We start from the raw sequence: 17,371 nt of genomic DNA on the forward strand, positions 1-17,371 counted from the left end.
ATAAACCCATCTCTCCTATTTTTAAAGGAGATAATTCCTTTGGGATAGCCTCCTTAGAATACTTTTATTTATTTATTCACAAATATAATAAAAAGGTATTTTATTTACAGATTAGACACAAAGCCATCAAAAGTCTGAGTAGTAGGGGTCATTTTCTGTTTATTCTACTTCTGATTAAATAAATTCTTGAAAATATACCTTTCATTCTTTCACCATCCGTCCATCACTTTAATTTCAGCAGTCACCACAATACCGCATTTACTGTATAGGCTACCTTATTTAAAATATCTTCAATGGTTTGGATAACTCTTATTAGTGAAAAATATATTTACAATTTTATAAAAAAAATGGAAAGGAGGATAAAAAGGATTAATAAAGAAACCAAATAAAAGCAGAACAGATTAGTAAGATGCTCTTATCTTTTCTAAAAGTAAATCATTAACTGTTTCAAGTTTCATTCGAACCGAAAACAAGCAGGCCAGTCTCTAAGTGGGAGTAGGACATGTGTGAGGAAATGACATAGGGATGGAGTTGTGGAGTGGACGGTGTCTTCCCAAGATAAAAAATAACTCAAGAGACCAAGAGCTAAATAAAAATGTGAGTGGGCATTTTAGAAGATCTCTATAAAACGAGACAAGAATCATTCACTCAGCTAGCTATGAGGCTACTTTAATCAAGCTGAGGTTCAAAGATATCGAGAACTGTGTGTACCTTGTTTACCTGACTCCCTTTCATACTGACTAGCTCCTAACTTGTATTTGAAAATAATTTTTTTTTTTTTATGAATATGGCACAATGTCCTCAAAAGTGTAGGTAGTGAGGAAGTCAGTGGTCGTTTTCTATCTTACTTATAACTGAATGCATTTTGACACAATTGTACAAGCACTTATCCTTTCTTCCTCTTACTTCAGCAGTCACCACAATACCATATTTATGGACACAATACGTCTCTACAAACCATTGTACTTAAAATATCTCAAATGGTTTTAACTTAGAAATTTATTTATAAATGATATTTACAATTTCATTAAAATAGACAAGGGAGTGAGATAATAAAAAAAACTCAAAAAATAAAACAAGAAAATAAAATAAGATAACGGGCAGGTTAGTAAGATCTTTTCAACCCTTTCTAAGAGTAGACCCGCCCTCTCAATTTTCTGGTTTGTTTAGAATCGAAAACAAGCAGGTCAATATATAAATGGGAGTTGGACTTAATTGGCAGCAAAAGACATAATGGTTGAGTTTGGGAATGGGTGGTGTCCTCTCAATATAAAAACACTTTGGAAATGCTAAAGGCAAAAAAATAAGTAGGGCATAAAAATCTTGGAGTATCTTTATTATCAAAACAATAAAAAAAGGGGGGATAGAACCCACTAACTCCACTAGCTAAGAAACTATCTAAACCGGAAAAATATGTAATCATATCTTCCTTTCATTTGCATAAACTTGAAATTGTACCCAATCTTTGTTAAATTCCATGGCATGTAATCTCTTTTTATGACATCTAATCTTAATCTTAGATTGATGCTTGAATAACAAAATCAGATCCTGATCAGCAAAAGATCCCACCCCATGAAATTTCACGCCATCATTTTAGCTATGGACAGGATCACAATAAACTATTTATTTCTCCTTAGCCTACAGCAGGTCAACATCTTCTTTATGTATGCTACATCCTGAATAAGGGACTGCTTAGAACTGATGTGAGCAGTTGCCTCACTGACATAATTCCAAAACATCCAAAGTTTGCTATAGTTGAAAAAAGTATGCTCAGTTGTTTCTTTTTCAGTGTTCTCAGCTAGTGGACCGGATAAAAATGTAATTTATAAGTAGATTCAATATTTGTGTTTAGATGTATATTGACAGGTGCATTTAAAAATTTGAAATATAAAAAGGAAATCAATAGGCTGAATGATGATGAATGATATGAGAGGATTAAAAATAATGGAGTTTACTTATGACTTATGAGGACTGTTCATGAAAAATGTTTATTTTTATTAAATTTTAAAATAATCATGTTGTAGTCTTCAGGGAAGCAATCTTGTGGCAACTATGGCAAGCTGTTCATGGAAATTCTGCTTGATGTTAGGCACACAGGCAAAAAAGGAAAGTTTTTTTAAATGATAGTAGAAGGATGAGTTACTTGATTTAGAATAAATTGCAGCTGTTTAACTTTTACTCAAACTGTTAATATTACCCTTTTTTATTTGAACTTATCTTAAGATTGGCCAAGAAAATTGTCACTCAAAAAAAGTTGCATCAGTGTAAACCAAGTGTATCAGAATAATGATGAAATAAACACTTACTTCAAAATAATTCTTACAGTGATGCTTGTACAAACGTTTATAGCCAAATCATGTTTACCCTGGTTTTTATCATATCACAGAAGTAAAACCTAGCTAGTACTTAGATGGATTACCATTTGTGTGTACTAGGTATTCGACTGAGATATTAATGTAAATATGAATATGAAGCTTGCTAGCTGTATAACCGGTGTAAATATGAATATAAAGCTTGCTAGTTGTATAACCGATGAAAAATAGTGTTATAGCAGGAATAGTGGCACAGATGGCAATAGACAAGGCCCAGTTTTCTAATGTACAATGGTTACTACTAGCAAATAAAAATAAATGGGGTGTAATAATGCATAACAATAACAAAAAAGAGACACCTGTGTCTAAAAGAGTAAAGAGTTTTTTTTTTTTTTTTTTTTTGAGGAAATTATATGTCTCTCTTCCAGCAATACATGACTCTGTAAATGTTCAGGAACATAGCTGCTACAGTGGATGATGATGATGATGGGTAGGGTGCTACGGGTAGGATTAGAAGCTATTGTTTAGTAAAGTTTGTTGATAGCTATCAGACAAATACTGCTGCTTATCATTGTCGTTGTGTTACTTGACGATGAGTGTTGGTTTAAATTGCAAAGTGTTTTGAGAATAAAAAGATATATCTTTATATCCCTGTTACCAAGACATTGCTGATAATTGTATCTTGATGTTACCTGATTGGTTGATGTAAAAAAGAAATATGCAAAGAGAGATGAGAGTATATCTATCTTTGTCATATTCACCAAAGCAAGATCCTATTTTGTTATTTGGAATTTAAAGTTGTAAACGAGGCATGCCAACATTATTATTATTATGGTCTAGGCCATCCATTTCCGTAAACATATACTACAATTAGAGTTAAGTACAAATTCTATAAGCCACTAAGTTTATAAACGAGAGACTTCACTTATATAAAGTTTCAATTTATAAGATAATAGTTGTTTACCCGAATATTACTTTGTTCTGATCCGAGTTATATATAGGGTAACCTCCCAAAATGGCACCCATGGAATCATTTATAAAACTCACAATCCTTCTTGATATCCAACTATATTTAGTATTGGTGCAAATTAGCTTAAATCCATGACTGACTTGTCCACCAAGTTTTAGTTATGCATGTCCGAGACCTTTATTTTATTGTTATTTGATAGTATGTGAGGACACCTTAAATTTTATTTGTAGGGTTATCTCAAACATAAGTGGCCTCTCTGTGATGTTTTAACCAAATTTATCTCAAACCTAATATAAGATTGAAGAGGTTCATCACAGCTAAAATTACTATCCACGTGAACTCGTAATGCAGAAGTACACATTTGGAGCATGTTATTGCAGGGCAAAAAAAAAGAAAAGAAAAGATTGTTGCGCATTTTATGACTGAAATTGAATGGACAAGTTAGGCATAGGTTTGTATGAAATATAGTTGGATTGTAGAAAGAACTGTGATTTTATTAACGATTCCATGGATTGGTGTCTTTTAATTTGACTTATCCTGTACCAGAGATTCGGATTTTATAATACTTTGTATAGAGTTATGCAAACTTATAAAAGATATAAGACTATTGATAATCTAATGGGATACAACGAAATATAAATGTGTTTAACTCCAGACTGAATCTAATTGTCTATATTTCAATATATTTGATATATTTCATGCTTTTATTCACTTTCCATGAATTTCCATTCATTTCAGATGATCAAGAAGGGGAAACCTTACATAACTTACATATGGGAAAGTCCAAAATACCCAGACCCACAAATAAAACTGGCTATCAAATGCTGACATCATTGTGTTCTGATGTCACAAATAAACCTCCGAAATCAAAGCACATGCAGGTAACGCTAATTTATCAGCATCATAATTATTACAATTGAAATAGAGTTTACCAAATATGAATTTGTGCATACAATTCTTCCATCAAAAGAGCTTTATGAAAATAAAATTGCATCTGAAACAGTGGGAGGGTTTCCATTCATACTGTTTGTTTCTTTTGGTATTTTTATTTTTTGATGTTGTTTCTGCTTATATATTTCTAAATAAATATTACCCTACAAAAAATATATGAAATATATCTAATTTATTACTGTAAACTTGATGATACAGAGAAAGATGAGAAAGCAGTAGTAGACAAAAAAAAATTGTTTGCTCACAAGAGAACAAAGCAAAGAAAAATGAAAACTTCATAAAAAATAAGGTAGTGAAGAGAAAAAAATATTTTTAATTTCTTGTAAACATGTAACAGAGATAAAAAATATAAACATTTTAATGCCACAAAAAACCTTAAACTAGCAAATATTTTCCGTGGTTAAAATTTTATATTTCCTCAAAAAGAAGACAACATTAAAACCTTTTTAACAATAACAAAATTCTAGGGTTTTTATGATGCATGAAAGCTATCGAAGGAAATGCTCACTACTGCTTTGAATTTTAGCCATTCTTCTTGGCATGCAAGCTTTGAATTTTTACAGAAAAATACAGGCATTTTTTTCGTTTCCTTTGCTCAAAATTTGCTATAGACAGTGGCCTCTCTGTGATGTTTTAACCAAATTTAAATTCTCACTGAAATATTTCAGTGAATTTTAGAAATTGGTCGCTATTTGAAAACATGTATGTCTAAAGAATTTTTCAATAGGAATTCTATAAACATTTAACATAATTATATGTAACATTTAAATTGTGTAACATTTATTATGACAAAACGCATCAGTTTATTCAATTTGCAAGATACTGTGATGCTTTTTTCTTACTGGAATATAAGGTATTTTGTGGCAATTGGCACATACATGTATACATGCAGGCAAAAGTAGACATATATACATATACTTAAAATGCATATAAAATAATGCAAATTATATAAATAAATATTATATAAATAAATATAAGTTTTTTTAAAAATATGTAAATATATAAATCTCACAAATATATAATAACATATACACTCACACAAATATATAAATACATATGCAATTACTTACGCATACAAATATATACACATAAATAAAATGCACTTACACACATACAGAGACACATATACATACTTATAGACATATTATGTATATATACAAATATATATGTATAGAAATAAAATAAAACGAAAAAGTGTACAAACCACAAAATATAAAAGAAAAAACACATCAAAACATCCAATAGAATATTTTACTGCTTTTAAGATAAATGAAGTTTATATTCATTAAAAAAGTGAAGTATTAGTCTACTAGATGTTTTTTTATGTGGTTTTATCTTTTGTATTTTGTAGTTTGTTTATATCCAATTTATTATTTCATACATTATGTCAGATTTTATTCTTATATTAAATCTTATACATATATAAATAATGTCTATATACATACATGTGAATACATATGCACATATATATAAAATACCTAAAACATGTATATAATATATAATGTATATAGTTATCTACAGAAAACTGTTTTGCTGCATTACAGCTCTCCAGCAAATATATATATATATATATATATATATATATATATATATATATATATATATATATATATATATATATATATATATATATGATAGGTTCATCTCACATTCTGAACATTCTGAATAATATATATATGTGTGTGTGTGTGTGTGTGCTCTTTATTTAACCTTGTTAAACTTCATTGGTTTAACCCCAGATTATATATATATATATATATATATATATATATATATATATATATATATATATATATATATATATATATATATATATATATATATTAGGCGTGGGCCTAATGCTATATTTTATTTTCTATTATTACACTGCAGAAATTTGGATATGACTTTTTGCACTTTCTTTTTTTTTTCATTCCTTTTTTAAGTTGAGTCTAAGCTTCTCTAATGGTTGTTATATTTGTGTATCCCAACAAGTGCAGAATGAATAACAGCTCTACAAAGAAGATTGTAAAGTTCTTTTCTTTTTTTTAACTCCCTTTCAGTGATGCATCCATCTAACACAGAGACAGTTTATGAGTAAATAAACATAGTTAAGTAATCAACACTTCCTATCTTCTGAATTTTAACCCAAATTTGAAAAGAAAATCCCTTTATTAGTTTTTTTATTCAACACTATAATTTAATTGTGTTTTTTCAGTTTCAAAATAAATCCATGAAGTTAGTATATTTTATTTAGAAATATATTTTTAATTTTAAATCTAGACCTTTAGATGAAAATCATTCTTCTTGTCAGATTTTATGAGAAATAGTAATGTAATAGAATTATTTTTTATTCTAATTTATTTTAAGCACAATCAAACATTTTATTTTTATGAATGAAATAATGTGAATGTTTTACTCCTTTAGTGCTAATGTAGAGCTGGATTTTTACTGTTCATGCCTTTTCTTTTGTTTCTTTATTGCACCTGCATATAAACTATACATCCAGACATGAATCAATAAAATATAATTATTATAAATTTATATCTGTTGAAAATTAAATTCTCTCATAATTTAAATATGGTTTCATGTAAATTTATGATTTTTAAACAATTGCTATTATAGAGTATTTACTCTCAGATCATTAAATGCAAATTCATTTTTGGCAAGCCAGATCTTCTAAACAAAAAAGACAATTCTTCTAAAGAAAAAACATATAGTTAATTTATATTTATTCATAGATACAATAAAAAAAATGGTTTTATTTAATTATTTGAATTAACATAATCTAACTTTTAAAACTTGATTAATAATAAAGCTGTATCAACCTGACAAAAACTGCGCATAAATTACATTCTTTGTAATTAATAATTTAGACACTTATTACAAATTTGGTAGATCTTTTTGCCGGTTTTGCCATTGGAGGACACAATAGTAAAAACCACGAGCTTACAACATTATTTTAACATTTTTTATATGTATTCAACAAGGATGTTGAACAAAGTTGCAGTGAAAATACAAATTAAAATTATTACTTCAGTAGTATTCAATATGATTCAGATCAGAAAACAAACAGCTCAGGAAACAGACATAATAATTTTAAACAATGATATCTGTACTCATTGGATTCGTGCATTGGTAAATTATTAACATTTTTATTAAAAAAAAGTTAATATATTTTTAAATTAATTAACTTTGCAAAATTGATACATATATATTTTGTAAATTTAGCACTTATATGGCAATTCATTGAAAATCTGTAAAGAAAAAGAATATGTCCACCATTTTATTTTTATTTCTGCTCATGGTGATGTGATTTTGAAAATAGTTTTATCTATTCTGCCATATTAAAATAGCTTATTCAATTCATGGCCCTTTTCAGTAACACTAGATATTGCATAAAAATAGTTTTATGATGATCAAAGTCATCCTGAATGGGATATTGTGGTTATATCTCCATAATAAGCGCAGCGTAAGATAAAACTTTATGGTGAAAATTACAAAATTTTAACTATTTATCAGATTTAAGAAAATATATCAAACTAAAATTTATTAGTTTTTTGCGAAATTATCAATCTACTTTTACATACACCAATAAAAATATATCTTCCAAAAAAATATTTACACAAGACAACAGATATATACTCTAATAAACATAGCATTGGTGAACTGGATAATGATGTTTACTTACGAACTGGGTTTGCCAAATTCGAATCCTGTTGGCTTTGTAGCATCCCATTTACTTATGGATATTAGCAAGCTTCAAATGGTTCTTCTTATAAATACATGATTATGAAAGAATCTCGAGACCAACATAATCAAGCCGGTTAAAGAAATTATATCCTGTTTTATGATTAATACGAATTTGATTTTTACCCTCCTGATCGAATAAATGTGTGTAATCAAATTATTTTCTTTTATTTTAAAAACATTTAAAAAAAGGCATATATTTCACATTGCAAAAAACACAAGAAAAATTGCAATTTGATTAAATATTTAAGACACACAATTTTTTAAACTAGTGTTTTTTAACAATGCACTATATATTAAAGTCCTGTGCAAAGTAAATTATTGCAGGTTCCGATTCACATACTTCTGTCATATTGTCCTAAAGTTGGTTCTGCCTTTGTTGCACAAGTGAATTGCATAATATATTTGAATGTAAAATTTTGAATTGCAATAACATATTAAATAAATCATTTCAGGACTGTATATTAATCAACAGAAATTGATGATTTCCCAGATCTTAGAGAACAGGACATTCCGAAGTAACCATCTTCTCATTTCCTTTACATACTATGGGAAAATTAAATAACTTTATTTGAAATATCAAAATCTGAGGAAAAGCCTGCATTTATTTCTCATGTACGAACACTCATTACCGTTTTTGTGAATATAAATATCTGACAAGATGATTACTGATGAATATAAGATAAAATTTTTGAAAAGAATTTATTCAACTGACATGAAGAAGCAAAAAGAGGAAAAAGAGAAAGGTATTCTGGAAACATGTAGCTCCCTCAGCGGTTAGACTCAAAAAAGCAGAAAAAAGGAAGAGTGCTCTAAGTCTGATTTTTTTTTATATCAATGACCATATAATTAAATCAACGAATGATTGACCTACCATGTTGTTACATAATCTGGGGCTCTATGCAGTACCAAAAACTACGACCCAGAATAGATAATTACATAAATGTTATTTAAAGCTAATTTTCAGAAAATATTGCTAAATCGGTACTGTAAGTTGTATTTATATTGAGTGCTCCGTATTAATTTTATATTAGTAAATACTTATACATGTTGTATATTTAAGATTCACATGTACATTGACATATACAAACATAGGTGCATATACACAGTCGTTAACAACAAAGATCACCCAACAATGTTGCTACCATATTTACTGAGCAATTTCGACAGTTGTGTCTTTAAATTAATTGCTCATGCAGCAGATATAACGTTGTTATGACATAAAACCCTATTGTGTACATCCAACAAGCAGAATAAAACAAGCAAAATTAGTCTCCCTCTCTCTCTCTCTCTCTCTCTCTCTCTCTCTCTCTCTCTTTATATATATATATATATATATATATATATATATATATATATATATATATATATATATACTGTACCGACTATAATATAGGGAACAAAAACAACAAATACATTACTATGTTTATCATTTAAAAAGTAATGCATGATTAGCAATGAAATTTTTACTGAATAAAGATTAGAGTGTAATGCATAAATATATAATGTTACAAAAATTTACATAATAGTTTTCTTAAAAATAATGATCAAAACGAGACGGAGGACAAAAATTAAGGGACAATCTAGTTAATATTTGATTGTGAACTAAATATCAACGATATGTTATATTTGTTAACCACCCCCTTATATTCAATGACTTCTCCTCATCGTCGACCACATAATCTAATTAATTTCTTACAAAAATCAACAGTAATTCCCCCTTATTCGTCTTTCAATAACTCCCATAGATGATCCTGTTCATTTTTTGCATTTCTTTCTCCAATTATCTTCCATACATTTTCTATTAGACTCAGATCAAGTCTTTGGGCTGGCTGCTTCATTAGGACAATTCCTTTTTGTTCAAATAAAGCCATAACCTTATGAGCCTTGTAGCAAAACTTGAAAATAAGATGAGATTTATAAAGATTATAATGTAATCTTGGTACCACATGATACTGAAGAAGGCTAACTCCTGTAGATGCTGCCACCAAACTTAACGGGTTTCTTGACACGTTTAGAGGACAGCCTTTCACCTGTTCTATGGCGTACGTAAGTTTTGTCATCAGAACCAAATATATTAAACTTGAACTCTTCACTGAAATGAACTGCATTCTATTCTCTGTAAATTCAAACAACATACTCCACTTTAAAACGAGAGGTTTCAAAGCAGGAATACAGGCATGCAATACTACATTTTTTTACCTGCGAGTGAGAGCAACTGTTTTTCTGAGATCTTATCTGGCCTTTCATTAAATTTAAAGGCAATTGATGTAGCAGTTTCCAAAAAGTTTTTATAGACATTCTTTACACAATGAACAATATCAGAAATTCAGAAATTGACTTTTTTCTTGATAGTTAATGACTTATTTTTTTTCTTCAAAAGAGCATTTTGCATGTAGGATTTTCTATATTGCTTAAAAATAAAGTTCGAATGATAAATGAACTTTTAGTTACTGTTGAAACGCTCCATTGAGTTTTTTTAACCTTGTAAATTAACAGTTTTGCGAATTATTAATATCGTTCCTAAACTTTTGTCCGAGAACATTTAATCTTTATTATTTAAAGAAACTATCATGTAAAATCTGTTAACATTGTGTAATATTTATGAAGTATACCCTAATCTTTATTCAGTAAAAGTTTCATCACTAGTCGTGCATCACTTCTTAAGTAATACACATATTTATGTCTTTATGTATTTATGTCTTTATTGTTTCTGTTCCTTATATTATATATATATATATATATATATATATATATATATATATATATATATATATATATATGCGTGTGTGTGTGTGTGTGTGTGTGTGTGTGTGTGTGGAGGGGGATAAACTTACTTTTGTGGCATGACACGTGTTGTCTTCAAAAGTGTGGAAATTTTGCAGAAACATGCGTTTATAAAGTAAAATTTTAAAGTGATTTCAATAATGGAGATGTTTTACAAATCTGATAATAACCTGATATTGGATGACAATCGTTTTGAAGTTAAACTTTTAAGCTATCTCTAAATAGAGTAATTTAATCTACTTATGCTGATCAAATATAAAGAAAATAATGTTATTTACATTTTAATATATTTATGCGACATATGGATTCATGAAGAAACATGTTTGCCAAAATTCTTAATTGAAATTACATATGCCCCAAGAGTTCAGTTTGGACTGAAACAATTCTTATACATTCTAGAGAGCCAATTAAATCAAGAAAAAACATCATACATGAGATTAGTCGATACATAAATATCGGTATTAAAATATTCTCCACTCTTAAATTGAATAAAGAATTTAGTTCCAAGTTCCAAAGAGTTTGTGATATATTTTGCTACACTTTCATCTATGCAGATCATCAGATAGAATATTGCTGCCTCAAAGAAAAATGAGCTTACATTATGCACATTCATGATCTTAAAATCACATTCATTACTCTACATCATGTGACCAAAAATCTTTGAAATCCTAGATTCGTCACGAAAATGACACACACAAACCTTTGACTATTGTTATTGAAATTTTTTTTTTTTTTTGGAAACTGGTGATAAATGATCAGGTTGACAAGAAAGTTCTTGTGGTTTTTAACTTTTAAATTCAGATGAACATGTCTCGACTCAAAGAAAAATTTATTGATCGAAATAAGCACCACGAACAACACACTTTTGCCAAGGCAAAACAAGTGTATTTATGTCAGTAACATAAAAATCTTGCATTCTGGTTGAGATGAAGTCGTTGAACGCGTTTTTGATATCGCTTAGATTTTTTAAGCATTTCTCATGCTGAAAGTTGTCGAGATGTTTGAAAAAATAGTAGTCGGTAGGTGAGACGTCTAAGGAGTATGATGGATGAGACAGAGTTTTGTAGTCCAATTCGTTCAACTTCTGCAAGGTTTGTTTAGCAACGTGCGTTCGGACATTGTCATAAAGGAGAATTAGCCCTTTTCTGTTGATTAATGCTGGGTGTTGTTGTTGAAGTTTCTGATGCATTTGATCCATTTGGTGACAATACTTCTTCACCGTAATGGTTTTGCCTGCATTCAAAAAACTGTTATGGATGAGACTGGTTGCAAACCACCAAACATTTAGCATGACCTCTTTTGGATTTAACTCTGTCTTCAATTCGTGACTCTCCCCATTTATCAAGTTTTTTTGTCTTTCCAATCTCTCTCAAGTAATTGAAAATCGTTGTATTCATTACATCTAATTCAGAAGCAAGTTCTTGAACAGTTCTTGTGCGTAGATTAGCTTCGACTAAGGCTCTTAATTGATCGTTGTCAACATCCAATGGCCGACCATTATGCTCATCATCTTCAAAACTCTCGTCTGCACCATGAAATCTCTTAAACCACCATTGTACTGTGCGTTCAGTAGTGATTCCTTGGCCAAACGCTTCATTGATATCATGAGCTGTTTCAGCAGCTTTTTGGCCCTCTTTGATCTCCTAAAACATAAATCAAACATCACTCATAAGACACTCCTTCATGCCTACTATCTATGTTTCAAGTTTCATAAAACAGTAGTTTTTGAATCATGCATTTACATAACAGATGTTCAATGATATGCTACAGCCATCCTAATTATTACCAAGAGTAAGGTCTATCATAGATTTTGATCTTGCAAAACTAATGACACATTAGTAATTAGATATGTTTTAATTTTAGTTTGCATATATTTTGATTATTTTATGAAGATCATAAAATAGCTCTTTTCCTGGAAATTCGAATACATCATATTTACATGGAATTCAAACCATAGGTATTAGAGACTTAGTAAGAAAGATTTACCAAATTTAAAGAGTATCTACATGTTTCAAATGGATGTAAGGCATTATAAAAGACACATTAGTCCCATTTGAGCATCTGTTATGTAAATGCATGATTCAAAAACTATGTTCATGTAGAGATGAAAACTGTGCACGGTTACAAGATAACAACAGTTGATTAGTTTTAAAGTTTATTATACACAAAAATATAAACATATCCACATATCTAACTTTATATATGTAAAGATATTTTTGAATATTTTAATAGATGTGTTTATTTTACTTTACTAAAAAGAGAGAAAGAAAGTATACTAACGTTTGTTAGAATCAGATTACAACATTGTTAATAATAACTCAGACTTCAAATGTAAAAGATGTCTAGAACTAGTATGCCCAATTAAGAGCCACCCTTATACAGTAGTTTAAATGGGCAAGGGCATCATGGAGGTATTATACTCATTTTGCTACCTAGCAGATATGCTGAGTGCTACATATATAAAGTAAGATATGTGGATATGTTTATATTTTTGTGTATAATAAACTTTAAAACGAATCAACTGTTATCTTGTAACCGTGCATAGTTTTCATCTCAACATGAAGGCTTTAGATTGTTGAAAGATGGGTGACTGACATAATTAAAGGGTGAATTATAAGATGAGTGGTGGGAAGTATTGAATGATGTAAATAATTAAAAGAGAAAAACAAAAGAGAGTGGAGAGATAAGGTAAGGAAAATATATAGGGTAAGGGAAAGAGAAAGGAGGGAGAAAGAGAACTAAGAGAGAATGTACAGAAAGAAAGAGAGAGAAGGGGGTAGATAGAAGGAGTCTATTATTACATCACAAGAAAGTTTTATAAATATTTGTATTTGTTTGAAAGCAGGCACAACAGCAGCCGTATCTACTGGCTGTTGATGCTGTATATAATACTAACAATATGTGGGTGTGCATGTTTGTTTGAACAATCGTAACTTTAAAGTTCCAAATATTTATGAAACCATCAAGGAATTATCAAATATTTAGTAATATATAGAACAAATACTGAACCAACGAGCCACAGGTGGTCCAGATAATTATACATATGAGGCCCTAAGCCTAATTGCAAACTTAAATTATAATTTTTCATCAGAAAATTTCAGATGTTTTGATTAAAAAAGAAATGCTCTCATATTCCATATCCTGGAAAGTTTAAAATCTACATTGGCTTCCTTTTGGGAGTAAATATGAATATTTGAAATGCATATTTAAAAAAAAATGTTTGTCCTCTCAAAAAGTAATATACATTTGAAAATTCAGGAATATGTATCTTAACAAATAGATACATCACCATTTGAGATATTAATAATTTTAAAATAACTCTTATGAATTGATGCCTATGATCACAGATAAAGTTATCTTAATATTAATGCAACAAATGATATTCAGATGATGTCTATTTGCTCATAAAACTGTCTCTGTATTACTTCTTGTCATTGCTTATGGCTTTAAAATTATGGTGATTGTCCCAGAAATTGTGTATATTTTTGCCTTATTTTTTTATATATATATATATATATATATATATATATATATATATATATATATATATATATATATATATATATATGTGTGTGTGTGTGTGTGTGTGTGTGTGTGTGTGTGTGTGTGTGTATTGGTGCTTTCAGACAAACACCCTCCAAAAACACAAATAAATACGAAAACATAGATAGTATTATTATGTAGTAAAGATATATTGGTTTTAATATTAAGAAATAATTCATTATTGTTTCTCAGATAAAAGACTAAAAATAACTAAAGCAGAAAATATTTGGTCAAATTGTAGGACCTAACTATAATGATATTGAAAACATCCTTAAAACAACTATATATATATATATATATATATATATATATATATATATATATATATATATATATATATATATATATATATATATAAAACAGTAACAAAACCATGCATAAAACTGACGAGAAACTACATGTCAGTGCGTGCACACATACACACTCACTTTTCTATACACACGCACGTATATAGTTTTTTTCTTTATTTCACTTGAATGTGTATTATTTGAAATTATATTGCTGTCTTTCTTTCTTTCTTTGTTTTCTAAAATTGTTTGTGTTTTGCCAATTTTATTTTTATCTTTTCTTGCCATCATTAGCACCATCAGGCCTTTTAGAGCAGGTAAATAGCAAAGGAAGTATTTGACTTGTTATTGTTATTTATTTTTTGTTGTTGTATCCTGCGTATTTTTCAGTGGTGTTTTTCTTAAGTGCACGTTGCTTTTTTTAATCCCCTCAGAATATATACATATTTTCTTTCTCTCTCTCTTTCTTACTAAAATCAGAAGAAACAAACAATTGTAAAAAATTTAAACTGAAAAGCATATTAATTACATTCATACATACATGCAATTCATGACTATATATATATATATATATATATATATATATATATATATATATATATATATATATATATATATGTATATTCACACAATGTATTATGCTGTCTTTTATGCCTATGTTTATGTGGGCAATATCATTAAACAAATGATTTATTTAGCCCATGGTGCTAGGAATAAACAGAAAATACCACAAATTGAAAAATTAAACTTGTACAGGATTTTACAATTGGTGGTATTCTTTACTTATTTCCAGTTGTTTCTAATGCTATGACCAAATTTAGCAATGACAAAAAAGCAGAATAATACATAATAACATACTATGAGTATATATATATATATATATATATATATATATATATATATATATATATATATATATATATATATATATATATATATCGTTAAATAATATAGACACGGTTCTTAACAACATCTGGTAAAGACCTGTTCAAGTTTCCTGATCAGAGTCTTTGTTTCAGATGGGAACAGACTTTGAAAGTTCTATGATTACAATTTCAAGCATGTTCAATCTAATCACAGACCATTTTCGAAGAGGTATGTGTATTATGAAGTTAATATATATATATATATATATATATATATATATATATATATATATATATATATATATATGTATTTACACTTTTGGAGTAAATTTGATGGAGACAGTTCCGTTATTACAATTCCAGGTATTTTCGATTTAATCAGAGACCATCTTCAAAGAGGTATGCGTATCGTAAAGCATTTAAACATTTTCGAAAAAATTTAATGGAGAAATCTATGAAACTTTTTCTAACAAATTTACTGAAATGAATATTCATAGAATTATCATCACACCCATAGGACATGAAATCGTAATCATGGTGAAATTCTCCGCCAGTTTCTACCTGAAATAAGGATTCATATAAAAAAACAACTTGTGCAGATATCTATCAAGATATTCCAACAAAAGTTCTATATTATTTAAAGAAATATGCATATATATATATATATATATATATATATATATATATATATATATATATATATATATATATATATATATATGTGTGTGTGTGTGTGTGTGTGCAAAACCTAGAAAAGATGGATGTGAATAAAAAGACAAAAAATAAAACCACTAATCAAAACAAATTTTTTAGAAAGTTTTAGTCATTGATTAACTAGGAAATTCTGCAATTAGTCACACAACTATTGATAGTTTTACAACGGCTGCTACTGCTAAAACTACTACAACTGCTGTGCTTGTCTCAACTTTAATCATTTTTTTTAACTCTTCAAATATTTTATTACACTCTCGGCAAAAGAAAATATACTTGAAGGACAATTTAATTTTTTTTATTATCTTTCTATCTTTCTTTCTGGATCTTTCACTCACTCACTCACTCACTCACTATTTCTCTCTCTCTCTCTTTCTTTTCCTCTATCTTGTCTCTTCGCAAATCCCTCCCTGTCAAAAGCTTTTTGCCCTTTTACTTGATTTCTCTCTCTTTTTTTCAAATTTCAGAAAGCTATGAAGAACTCAATAACTTTTGAACCAACCCATGAACAGAAGAAAGCTGCTGTTAAATCTTCTACCTGGAAGAGGGGTTTTGCTCATTTTCTGAAGAAAAAAAGAACTAAGCGATACCCCAGTAATAATAATAATGATTCCGCCAACTCTTGCCATTTGACGGCCACTACCAACAATAGCCATACCACTAGTCCGGTCACAAAGTCTGCTCCAATATGTTTAGAGGCCGAAAATCTAAGGGAGCCAGAGAGTCTCTCTACTGTTTCTCCAGCATCAGCAATTCTTGCAAATACAGGTAGTTATTATCTGCTCAGCTTCTTCTAAAAGATCATTCATCCTATATATATATATATATATATATATATATATATATATATATATATATATATATATATATATATATATATATATTAATGTTGTAGTTTTATTAGGAAAATGTATATTATAGGTATGTTATTGCAATGTTTTAGAAATCAACCTTGAAAAAAATCCGCTATAATATAAAACGCTAACATCTTAAGGGTCAAAGATAAATACAAAGATAAATGCGATTTAGTAGACTTGAGTAATTTTGTTATGAAAATTTACATAGATTTTTATGAACGTGGATTTCCTCATTGTAGCTGCAATCAGTTTTCTTTCAAATTTCCTTCTCCACTGGCTTAAATTGTAATACGATCACTTGAATTCAAATGATCACCTCCTGTTATATTTGTAACTGCTTCTATGTTGGTCACTTGTA

At 28.7% G+C, this 17,371-nt stretch overlaps 1 protein-coding gene across 3 annotated transcripts in view; it reads left to right on the forward strand.

Moving 5' to 3' along the window:
• LOC145291414 (uncharacterized) overlaps positions 1-17,371 on the forward strand; it is an 879,668-nt gene that overhangs the window by 726,102 nt on the left and 136,195 nt on the right. For all 3 annotated transcript variants that reach the window (XR_013869410.1, XM_080137226.1, XM_080137236.1), the window contains 2 exons: positions 4,021-4,163; positions 16,624-16,924. Coding sequence is in view for 2 of the 3 variants with exons in the window: in XM_080137226.1 (XP_079993352.1) it covers positions 4,021-4,163; positions 16,624-16,924 (444 nt within the window). In the remaining variant the exon portion in view is untranslated. The remainder of the gene's footprint in view (positions 1-4,020; positions 4,164-16,623; positions 16,925-17,371) is intronic.

Source organism: Euprymna scolopes, chromosome 2, assembly GCF_053919585.1.
Source record: "Euprymna scolopes isolate OS-2025 chromosome 2, ASM5391958v1, whole genome shotgun sequence".
NCBI lineage: Eukaryota > Metazoa > Mollusca > Cephalopoda > Sepiida > Sepiolidae > Euprymna > Euprymna scolopes.